Raw genomic sequence first — 12,763 nt, 5'->3', positions numbered from 1 at the left:
ACTGCACTTGCTGCACATTTTATTGTGCAGGTATATATATGTATAGCGGCCTTGTGGGCTCAGAGGTGTGGTTAATAATTGTGGGGACATAGGTGAGTTGCATTCTATACTACGATCCGCAGCTAACAGGATCTCCGTCAGAGTTATTATACTTTCCTATCTAATTTATACTTTGGACAGATGCTGTATTTTATTTTAATTCCCTAGTAAATGCTCATGCTCTTGTGATACCGGGTTTTGGGAATGGTTGTGAATTGTTTAAAAATTTAGTTTTAAAAAAAAAATATTTATCATTTACTCTATGAGTTTTATCTTTACTATTTCATTGAAGAAATTTTTATTTCAAAAATACTAAAATGGGTAATTAAGTAAATTGATTATGGTTGGCTTGCCTGACAGTGGTGTCTCGCCATCACGACCTATAAGTGAAATTGGGTCGTGACAAAATTAGAGTAAATACTCTAATTAATCCCAAATACCCTAAGAGAATAACCTCACAAGATCACTCCAAAGAAAGGGTTCACACAAGTGCTTCCCAACACTCAACTCTCATACAAAACACTCTTAATAAAGGAGGAAAGGAAGAAACGAGAAATGAAGACTCAAGTCTTGTTGGTGTGTCTAAAATGAACTAATGACCTTCCCTTTTATATGCAAAAAAGTCTTGGTCTCTTAGGTGTAAAAGAAGAGATACAACTTGTGCAAATGATATCCACCACACAATACAATATTTTTGGGTTCCAAAAAATATTGCCAACAAAATCTACACTTTGCAAAGATACTTATACTTATGTGAGATGGACTCCATTAGCCAAAATATTGACTATAATTACAGTCAATCATATCATTTCCTTATTTAAGACATGTGGAAGCAGTTTATTTAATGTTACTCACTTCATTCGAATTTATGTTATACCATTTAACTAAGCATAGAAACTTTAAAAGAAAAAAAAAATAGAACTTGTGATTTAAAATAAATCTTAGATTATTGTATGGCTATAAATAATTTTATTAATGATAAATTTAAAATATTACAATTAAATATTTTTAAATATAAAAAGATACTTACCATTCTTTTTCCAACAGTTTGCCATATAAATTGGGATAAAGATAGTACAATCTCTTTAGAGACGTACTGACAACTAATAAAATCTCTTTTGGTCTATTTAAGTAGCAAAACGCGGTACCGTACATCTATGTTGCGAGTATAAAGAGTATGTCAGTAATTTATGAATGTTCAAGGACTTACGGGGGAGGGGTGTTCGTGAAAATCCGAAAAATCGAACTAAACTGAAAATCAAATCAAATCGATCAAAAAAACCTATACCTTTTATGTTTGGTTTGATTTTGATTTTAAATTTTAAAAACCGATCAAATTTGGTTTGGTTTTGGTTTTAATCAAAAAATAACCGAACCAAACCGACTATTATAGAAGCTATTTGCACGCCGTCCACTTATATATATATATATATATATATATATATATATATATATATATATATATATATATTATAAAGTTTCTAAAATTTTATGGTACATATTAGTCATTTGTATTTTTAATCTAGTTTTTTGCTATTATAATAATCTAATTCTCTGCCTTCTAGTTTGATTGATAGTTTTCTTTTGCTAAATATAAGAATTTATTTCATGTTAAAAATAATCGATTTATAATTGAATACTTAAATTATTCATCACTATTTGAGTCAATTATCATCAATATATCTTGGTAAATGATAGATTTCTCAAAGAGCAATTGGTTTGATAGCGTTACATTGAAAATGTAGTCGCCGGAATATGCGTTTGGTAGTGTATGTCTCATATTTAAGAAAAAAATCGATAAATAACCGAAAAAATCGAAACCGACAATAACCGAATCGATAAAAAACCGACATACTTAATTTGGTTTCTTTTTAGGGAAACCGACCCAAACCGAACCATGAACGCCCTTACTTATAGGTGTTGAGTATTATTGCATTCACTATTATTTTGTTGCTATGTATTTGAAGTTATAATTAGTAAATAAATAATACTCACATATTTCTTTTAACTGTTTACTTATATATACGTCGAGTACTCTAAGGCAATTGATATATCCGCATCTGCTATTGATATATATTGTAATTTGTAGCCCAACTATTACATTGAGAAAGAAAACTTAACATGCATGACGTCTAGGAGTTTTATTATATTCATGAGTTTGACAACATCATGTTAAACATTTTTTTAAACTAATAGCTTTAAACTTTTTATGGTTAAGTACTTTTTTTACGAGATGAAGATATATACTTTTCCCCCAAATTTCTGCATATTGTCATTTTTCATCGCTCAAAACCTTCGGTCTGGTTGCATCAAACTAGATAGTAGATAGATTTCGAGTCAGATTTCCAGAAATAAAGCTTTAGTTGATTAAGACGGTGTTCAGAAAGAAGAGATCACTTCTTACCAAAATAAAGATATAATATACAACTGATTATGATTTACCATTAGAAAAGTAAAAGTCATTTTCAATTCTACAAGGACTAAATCTTTCCCACAAATTAAGATTAGGAAAGAATGTGAAAACAGTAGAATTGAATTTGGCGTAAGTGACCAATCGAAAAATCTTGAGTGGGAAGGACCAATCTCTAAACTATAAACTAAAGAACGCCAAATCGACATGGCTGGTAAACTAAGAATCAACATCTACACTATTATATTCTCTTTCTTCTATAAAAGAAAAAGTGTGATCAGAGAAAGAATAATAATACAAATTGTAATGCCAACCACGATGAAATTATCTTTTCACTGATAAAGAAAGGAAACGAACTTTTTTATAATTTTCTTTTCTCTTAATTTATCCGTGTCTGGCTAAATCAAATAAGAAAATAATATATTGGGTGGTAAGTGGTGACTTTTTCTTCACAAAGCACAAACACAAAAAGACGTGGGCCTTCTTGTTACTTTTCCGTCCAAATAAAATGGCCGCTTCAGAGTAGCTGGTTCAAGTATTAATTAACATACTCCTATACAATTTGAGTTTCAACATAAGTTTACATTAAAGTCTAATCAAACTAATTCGAGTACTAGCACTGCAAGATAACTAGTCGAAATAGGACAACTGCAAAATAAAATTCAAAGCACCACAATTTTCTTTTTGAAGTGTTAGAACAACTAGTCTTGTCAAAAGACTATATATAACCCTCTTCTTGATCCTATTTATACCTTTTTCTATTTATTTTAGGTATTCATTAAACACAACCGGCCTACTGACCTACGTAAATCGAATTTGCATTGGCTGATCACTTTAAAAAGGGTAAAGCGCCGTCTACTACAGAGACGTGATCATAGTTATACGTTAAATTAAAGTTGTGGATAAGACTTTAGAGGATTAATCCATCCCAATGGATTAATATGTATAGAGTTTGCAATTACTGGCTGCTATTAGATTAGTGTAGAGTCTTAAATCTTAATCATATATTAACGCTTCGTAACTGGAACGCTAGCTTACTCATAAGTACCGACTAAATATATCAAACTTAATTTCTATAAGAGCTAATCAAACTTTGAAAAGTGGGGTCCCTTCAGTTTTTGCATAGAACCCGCCAATCAAGCATTAATATATCTTGTTCCTTTAGAGAAATATGGAGTCAGAATCGAAAACTTGCCATTTTGCAAAATAAATTATCAATGGGATACAATATTGTAAGCCAGTCAACTACCAATTACTAAATTTCTTCTCTTTGTTCTCGATCAGTCAATTAATATATTATGGTCTTTATGACCTCTAACTACTAAAAGTTTGTTGGTATATGGCTAACGTGTTGATTCTAACCTATAGATCTAAATTTCGGAGATGAGTAGATCTAGCATCCGTAATTCTTTTAGAGAAATTCTTGCGGTAGACTTAATTAGAAGTAGCACAACTTTTTTACTTCCACACTATTATTAAGTATAATCAGAAGATTATTATGGAGGAGACTTTAATCTGCTGCTCCTCACTAGAATCCCAAGTGTACTAAAGAAAGCGTGTGCACTATATGAGTCCTGAACGAAAGCTTTATACACAGAAATTAAGTAGAGTAGACTAACATTTGACCGATACACGAGTGCTAAGAGAGATGTTGTAAAGTAAGCGAGTAAAGATTGAATGATGAAGGGATAATCGTATTGAATTATTTCCATCATTGTATAAGATGTGTTTTTTTATATATTAAGGAGAATTCGAATGTTAATAGGCTTAACCGACTATTTAATCGTGGTCGAAATTCTATATCAAAGACATTGCACAATCCATCGAAGTAGGCGTTACACCAAAGAAGAATCACACTACTCCATCCTTTTCTAAATCCATCCGTTTCAATTTAGAAGAGCTAGTTTGACTCCACACAGAGTTTAAGAAAAAAAAAAAGACTTTTTAAACTTATGGTCTTAAAAGGTTAAAGATTAAAAACTTTGTGAGGTCATGACATTAATGTGGTTATAAAAACTTTTCATTAAGGATAAAAATGGTAAAAAAAAGAGTTTAAAGTTAAATTATTTTTAAATTTAAAAATATGTCATTTATTTTGGAATAAACTAAAAAGTAAAGCATCATCTAATTTGAAACAATGGGTAATATTTTGGAAAGATAGACAAGTTTTACTATAAACATCTTTTATATATACTATTAAATAAAGTATAAAGTATATGATATTACAATTCATAGTATTTTATTTTTTAAATTTAAGATATAATTATGTTCTCAATGAATCTTTTTGGAAATAACATGTACAGTAGCAACGGGACAACAACAATTCTTTGGTTGAATATATATATATATATATATATTTTACTTTACCCTATCGATAATCATCCCAATTATTTTTTACATTTTTTCAACTTTACAACATGAATTGTGGAATGGTTTTTGTGACCTCTCATTTTCAAGGAAAGACTTTAGTAAGACCGAGGAAAGAATCTTAGTGTAAGTTTTGCGGGTACAAATGAGGGGATGGGTACCTAAATACCATCTTTCCCTCTTCTTATCAAACACGAACAACAAAAATGTCTCAAATGCCAAGATTGCCGAACATCTCCCACTTATCCTAATGTCCTCAATTACCCACCAAAACAAAAGAATAACCCATCTTTTGATTCAACAATGAGAAACATTAACACCAAAGAATACTACTCCTACTACTTTCACCAATTTTCGCTCTTCCTTTTGATTTCTCAATTTTTTGTTCCAATTCTTGCCATACCCACTGATACAATCACCCCAACACAGCCTTTAACCAAAGACCAAACCTTAGTATCTTCCGGACAACTCTTTGAATTAGGCTTTTTCAATCCAGGCGGTGTCAATTCAGACAAATGGTATGTCGGAATTTGGTACAAAGAACCACAAGACAGGACTTTTGTCTGGGTTGCAAACAGAGACAACCCTCTCTCAAACTCACCTACCTCTGTCCTAAAACTCACCGAAAATGGCACCCTTCTTCTCATCGACGGTCAAACTAGGAACTCCGTCTGGTCTTCCGATCAAACTCCGGCAAACAACGCAGTAGCTCAACTCCTAGACTCCGGGAACCTTGTCGTTCGACCAGAAAACGATGAAACAGAACAGAATTACACGTGGCAGAGCTTTGATTATCCAACGGACACTTTATTACCTGGGATGAAACTTGGGTGGGACTCAAAAAGTGGGTTAAACAGAAACATAACATCATGGAAAACAGCAACTGATCCAGCTCCTGGAGATTTCACTTTCAAGATCAACACAAATGGATTACCAGAAGTTTTCTTAACAAATAAACAAGAAATTGTCTACAGGAGTGGTGCTTGGAATGGACTTAGATTCAGTGGGGTACCGGAAATGAAACCTACTGAGATTATTTCATTCGAATTTCAGTTCACATCAGATGAAATATATTACATGTTTGAGTTACATAACAAGACATTGTATTCTAGGTTGGTGGTGAATCATAACGTGCTTGAAAGATACATGTGGATTCCGACAAACAGTATATGGAATAGATTTTGGTATGCTCCGAAAGATCAATGTGATGGTTATACAGAGTGTGGGATGTCTGGAATTTGCGATACAAATCTTTCGCCGGTTTGTAAATGTATGGTAGGATTTAAGCCTAAGAATCAAGTGGCATGGGATTTGAGAGATGGGTCTGATGGATGTGTGAGATTTCATAAATTGGATTGTGAAACTGATAGTTTTAATATATTGAGGAACATGAAATTGCCGGATACAACGAGCTCTTTTGTGGATAAAAACATGAATTTGGATGAATGTGAAGCTATGTGTCGGAAAAATTGTTCTTGCACGGCGTATACTAACTCAAATATTAGTGGAAGCGGGTCGGGTTGTGTGATTTGGAGCACCGAACTTATTGACATGCGGCAGTATGCGGCGGCGGAAGGTGGCCAAGTTCTCTACGTTAGGGTGGCTTCTTCTGACGCAGGTATGATCCCATTTTTCTACGACCTCGTCTAATTTGGATGTTTCTAGTTTCCAATTTCATGTTTTGTTAATTACAACATTTTAACTCAGATAAAGAGGAGTATTACGATAGAGTGACAATCAGAGTAAGAAAATCATAGTACAACAGATTTTCTCGTATTAAAAAGAATTTGTACAATCAATTTTAAGTAATTTAGGATTAACAATTTATTATTAGTTAATCTATGATCCTCTCTGTGGGAGGATCAAATATTGGATGATGGGGACGAGTTGAGTCGACTCGGTTAGCACCGGTGGGTTAGTGAATAGTTGACTGGTGGAAATTTGAAAATTTTCATTTATTTATTTGTTTTTTTTAATAATAATAATTCAAAAAAGTAATAATTCAAAGCGAAAATTAACATAAAAAGGGTAATGAAATTTTAGGAAAACTTTTGTGAAAGTTTGAAACTTTTGTAAAAGTTTGGAAAGTATTTCTATGATTGGAAATATGCAACTGTTAAGTTAATAGTATAGAAATTTTAATTTCACGCAAAAGATTATTTATTTATTTATTTATTTATTTGTTTGTTCATTCATTTGGCAAACTTGCTGTTCTCCATATTATTCCCACTATACATATCTTTTTTCTTTTGAATCTACCTTTTACATCCTAAACTGACAAACTTTCAATTTAAAGTCGCGTTAACAAGTTTGATCAAATTTATTTGTCCGAAATTGTTTGCTCTTTAAGAACCATTTCGTGAATAAGAAAAAAACGTATAGCAGTTATAATTTAACTTTTATCCGATCGAGTTCAGAAGCTGATCAAATTAGCCCATGATCAAAGAAGAGATGGACTGCAATAATTAGATGAAATTTTATAAAAATATATTACCTTATTGTTTGTTCATTTGGGAGGTAATAATTTTTTACTATTCCCTCCCCACCAAGAACTTCATGCAGAAAATAAATTAAGGATTTTATTTTAAACAATAGGTATAGTTGTCTGCTGTGCTTGGTTCCCTTTCTTGTTACCTACTTTAGGAGATCTAAAATTTATATAATCAACTAGATTCAAAAAATAAATAAATAAATAATAGCCTGTTTGAAGTTCGTTTCTAATTCATGTAATTGCTTGTTATCAATACAACCTTTGAAAAACCAAGAAGGTAATATATTGATTATTGAGTACATTAACTCCTGAAAAAGACTCATAAACAACCAACTTTCAAAGCTATTGGCTATATATTCTTAGTGGTGTGCACGTTTTACATCTAATAATTTTCTTTTTTTTCCCCCTCTTTGCGTGTTCTACTTTGAAAACGAAAAGAATAAAAATCCAACCATATTTAACAACCCTATCTTCAAATTGCTTTCAATAGGGACCTACTTATATTAATCTACTATTTGGACTTTCTTTTTCTCATTTGATTAGATAGGGATGGTTAGTATTTGAAGAATATGTTAGACAGTCATGCATCTCAAGGCTCTAAAAGTAATCGCCACCCAATTTCTAATCTCCTACTTAGATATTTGTACAAATAATGTTGATCTATTATTACAATTCAGTTTTGAAATGTTTGAGACTGAAATTATGGTGACTTTAAGAATTTACTCACTATAAAGGAAAATCTTTTGTGAAGTAAGATCGGATGACAAACCTTAATAAAAGGGTGTTTCCGCCACTAATTTTGTAAATGTTCCTTCCTTCTACTAATATTTTCTTTTTCCACACAGTTCAAAAGTGACCAAAATTTGCATTAGCTTTTTCTTTTATACCTTCTTCTTAAATGGGTGCATGACATACTGAAATAGTAAAATATAATCCTCCCCTTTTCTTTTTTGCTTTCATTTTGCCTTTTGGATTCATAAACTTTTAAATTTTGGTGGGAAATAAGTTTATTTATATCTAATTATTTTCCATTAATTGGTCCACATAAAGTGGGCCCTACGCTACTAAGCCCTGCCTATTAATTAAAAGTTTAAAATAAAACGGTGAAGAAGCAAATTCCTGGACGGTATGATGGGCCCCATACATTTACCATAGTTTCGGCTCCATTCTCCAATGTTACATGGCCGACGATTTTGACTTAGTTTAGTTCCCTTTGGGCCAGCCCAGTTGCTTTTCATTTTTCTTTTTAAAGAAAGAAGAATCAGAATCATATGTTTCCTAGTGTAATACAAAAAAATTGATTTTACTAGCAGCAATAATTCGTGGAGCCTACTGAATACCAAGTCCTTATTGACTAAAGACTACTTAAATTGACCGAGAAAATGTCGTGGATGGATGTTAATATTTTACTGTCCTAGTAGATAATTGAATAATAATTTCGTTTTGTTAAAAAGATAAAGTGAATTGATGGAAAAAGGAAAGAAGAAATGAGACAGTGACCATAAATATCACTTTTACTCTATCGCTAGACTTGGTTAGTGTTTGGACAAAATTTGGTTGAATTTGAAAAATAATTTTGGAAGTTAAAGTTGTGTTTGGACATGCATTTTACTTGAAAGAAATTAAAAAAAATTTCACCCAATACTGGCCCAAACTAATATTTGGAACTTGACAAATTTTCTTTAATTTTTTTTTTTTAAAAACTGATCTAATTTTATGAACAAATAATATTTTTAATTATGTCCAAACGGGAGCAGTGCCGAAAAATACGAATAATTTTTTCCTTATAAACAAGAAGAAATAAGAGGTTCTGGAGTGGGGCTCTGGAGAGTTTTCTTGGACCACTCTGGGTCAGTGGCTGAGCCACTTTTATAGGAAGCGGTGTCAAATGACACCCCTTTATAAAAAAAAGAAAGGGGTGATAATTTTTTTTTATTATATATATATATATATATATATATATATATATATATATAGATATATATATATATATACCTTTAATTTCCTGGTATATTCTTTTATATATTTTGACACTCCTCTGGTATATTCTTTTATATATTTTGACACTCCTTAAGTAAAATTTTGGCTCCGCCGCTCCTCTGAGTTTGGTGACGCGTGATACTTTCCTTTCTTATCAATGAGATGAGACATGCTTTACACATGGCTTTGAAAATATGCACTTTCATTTTCATGTAAAAGTTGATGTTCAATTTCGTTTTCGGTTTCCATTGTTTCTATCTGAATAAAAATCCATTGAGTTATGTTGTGGACACATGCACCTGTGTGATGTAGTTTTGAGAAATTGTGTCATATTTTTAAGATTACGCAAACCTTCTTTGTTGTTATCTATACCACTAAAATATTTGTTAACATCATTTGAACAGTAGTCTTTTAAACTCAAACACTTGCCATTGTCTGATTTTGTTTAATTATTTATAAAATGAAGTATAACATTGTACTGTAACTTACTGAAGGAAATGTGATTTCTGTGAAGCTATAGGTTTTCAAACAGAACAAAAATGATTCTTTGATTATACCACAAAGTTCTTGGAAAAATCAATTAAGCTGCATTTAACTTGGAAAGTTTTTATTTCAGCTGAAAGTGGAGGTGTGGGATCAAGCAAGACAAAGAGAGTTGTAATAGCTGCTGGGATTACAGTTGGTATAGCTATTGTGCTATTCGGAGTAATACTCTACTTCTTATCAAAGAGAAGAAAATATCAAGGTTCAATACGAACTAAGTCTGAAAACAAAGGTATTGGAGACCATAATATGTCATAATTAATAAGATTGTCTAATATGAAATGCTAATGAATGTTTCTTATGATTCAAACCAGGCATTAGTGAAAGAAGTCAAGAACTTCTAGTGAATGCAGCTATCATTCCAAGTAAAAGAGAGTTTTCTGGCGAAACAGCAACGGAAGAGTTTGAATTGCCATTATTTGATTTCAGCACCCTAGCTATGGCTACAGAAAATTTCTCCCATGCAACTAAGTTAGGCCAAGGTGGTTTTGGTTGTGTTTATAAGGTAAATGCTCAGTTATATGTAACCATACTGGTATAATAAAGAAAAAAGATGATCAAGGAACTCAATAAGATTTTTTTTAATTTTTTATCAGGGAATTCTGGTTGAAGGTCAAGAAATAGCAGTTAAAAGGCTCTCAAAGAATTCGGGCCAAGGAGTAGAGGAATTTAAGAATGAGCTAAGATTGATTGCTAGGCTACAGCACAGGAATCTGGTCCGGCTTCTTGGCTGTTGTGTTGATATGGAAGAAAAGATGCTGATCTATGAATACCTGGAAAATAAAAGTTTAGATTCAATTTTGTTCAGTAAGTATCTTTTTGTTATATTGTTGTCATGAGAGTAGTGATTCACATAATTCTCTGGCTTATGTAATTTGTGACTCACATTACAAATATGCTCATCAGATAAACAGAAATGCCTACTGCTGGACTGGCAAATGCGGTTCAATATTATTTGTGGGATTGCTCGGGGGCTTCTATACCTTCACCAAGATTCAAGATTTAGGATTATCCATAGAGACCTTAAAGCAAGCAATATTCTCCTAGATAAGGATTTGACCCCCAAAATATCAGATTTTGGCATGGCAAGAATTTTTGGCGGAGATGAGACTGAAGGAAATACAAAGAGAGTAGTTGGAACCTAGTAAGCACACAACATATAATTTCTTCACACCATTCGTAGAATCCTTAAAAACTGCTTCTAATCCATTTCTCTTTTAATGCAGTGGTTACATGTCTCCAGAATATGCGATGGATGGCCTCTTCTCTGTTAAATCTGATGTTTTCAGCTTTGGGGTTTTGGTGCTAGAAATAGTTACCGGGAAGAAGAATAGAGGATTCTATTATCAAAATAACCAACTCAACCTTCTTGGACATGTAAGTTCACCAATCATATGTTAGCTTCATTCTTGGCAATGCGTTTATCATTTCTGATAAAGAAAGTAATTTATTCTGCAGGCGTGGAAACTATGGAAAGAAGGGAGAGGATCAGAGCTACTGGATCCATCTGTTGGAGAAACGTTTTCTCCGTGTGAAGTAATGAGATGCATACAAGTTGGACTGTTGTGTGTCCAGGAGCAAGCAGAAGATAGACCAAAAATGGCTACTGTGGTTTTGATGTTAGGCAGCGAAAGCGCATCACTTCCTCAGCCTAAAACCCCAGGATTTTGCCTTGGCAGAAGACCGGTTGATTCTGATTCACATTCAACTAATTATGAAGAAACTTGCACTGTCAATCAAGTTACAGTTACCATGATAGATGGCCGATAGTTGATGTTGTCTTCCTCAAAAGTGTATATTACTACAAGAGGTTCACAATTTTCTCTTGTACACTTCCTCTCTTTTTTGTTTTTGGTTAAGTCTTGTGGAAGCTAAAGAGTATTAGGTATTCTTTCTCATTACATACAATTGTGATCTCAGAAAGCTAGCTGCGTTTTTCCATCATCTATGTAAAAGTCTAATCATTCCTATTCCATATCTCTGAAGTTCACTGTAAATTACTGTGCCATCATTGATGTGATTCAGAGGGAATAGTTTGTGTTTTCATCTTCGCTGTAAGTTTTATCTCCCTGCTATTACATCCCTCTTAACAACACGGTTCTTCTTTCCACACGGTTGCGATGAAGATAGCAGCATCTACATTATGACCTATTGCACTGTAACATTGTGATGATTGTTCTAAAACGTGCAAACCTCCAATAAAAGAAAAGACCTCAAGAAGTAACAAAATACAAAAGGCCAGTTGACTTCAAGTTCAGCTAAAAGGATGTCATAATGATTTGTGTAGCAAATCTGGTCTTTTTGTTGGACTCAGGCCCAACACTTGCTCATACCACTGAATGAGTTTTGTATTTACTCAACTAAAGTATAAAATGCATTCTTAGTTATATAGAACTGAGTCTTACAAATCACTTAAACATGTCTTAGGTACCTGATATCAAAAGAGGCCTCATATTTTATCATTTTGAAAGATGTAGACAATTTCAGTCTTAGAATTATTTTTCGGTTTCTCTTTCGAAGATTAAGTGTTGGCCCAAGTAAAGGATAATTTTGAAGATTGACAAAGAAACTCAGGGATGAACTAGGTCCATCACTGGTAGGCATAGACATGGGCAGATTCAAAGCACGTGAGATGCACATGCAGGAGATAAACGAAATCTGGCATAATAATAGATATCTCCTAATTGAAAAGATTGCATAATTGATAAAGAGAAGGACTCCTTACTCAACGAAAACATTATCCAAGATAAGGAAGGAGTTAGGAGTTGAGATTAACTAGAACTCTTCCACCAAGGAAGAGTAGCATTAGAACTCTAGTTGTTTTCTACTCTACTAACTCTATAAATCGCAGGATGTTCTCATTCTACACGTGACACATAAAAGCAGAAGTTAAACGTGAATTGAGAGCAAAATAGCAAAGTATTTTGCAAGCA

General features: G+C 32.7%; 1 protein-coding gene across 1 annotated transcript; it reads left to right on the top strand.

Moving 5' to 3' along the window:
• Positions 1-4,939: 4,939 nt before the first annotated feature.
• LOC107786168 (receptor-like serine/threonine-protein kinase SD1-8) lies at positions 4,940-11,876 on the top strand. Its single transcript, XM_016607620.2, has 7 exons — positions 4,940-6,434; positions 9,904-10,062; positions 10,145-10,335; positions 10,427-10,637; positions 10,737-10,974; positions 11,057-11,207; positions 11,289-11,876. The coding sequence occupies exons 1-7, from the start codon at positions 5,120-5,122 to the stop codon at positions 11,598-11,600; spliced, it is 2,577 nt and encodes an 858-aa protein (XP_016463106.1). The 5' UTR covers positions 4,940-5,119; the 3' UTR covers positions 11,601-11,876.
• Positions 11,877-12,763: the final 887 nt, after the last annotated feature.

Source organism: Nicotiana tabacum, chromosome 17, assembly GCF_000715075.1.
Source record: "Nicotiana tabacum cultivar K326 chromosome 17, ASM71507v2, whole genome shotgun sequence".
Taxonomy (NCBI): domain Eukaryota; kingdom Viridiplantae; phylum Streptophyta; class Magnoliopsida; order Solanales; family Solanaceae; genus Nicotiana; species Nicotiana tabacum.
Note: the sequence above shows the minus strand (reverse complement) of the source record. Positions and strands in the feature narration are given on the sequence as shown.

Excerpts from the sequence above, each read along its gene's own strand:
- LOC107786168 (XM_016607620.2), top strand. The coding sequence starts at position 5,120 with ATGAGAAACATTAACACCAAAGAATACTACTCCTACTACTTTCACCAA. Across the intron at positions 10,638-10,736 it reads TTTAGATTCAATTTTGTTCA|ATAAACAGAAATGCCTACTG; the intron begins GTAAGTATCTTT and ends TATGCTCATCAG. Across the intron at positions 11,208-11,288 it reads AACTCAACCTTCTTGGACAT|GCGTGGAAACTATGGAAAGA; the intron begins GTAAGTTCACCA and ends TTTATTCTGCAG.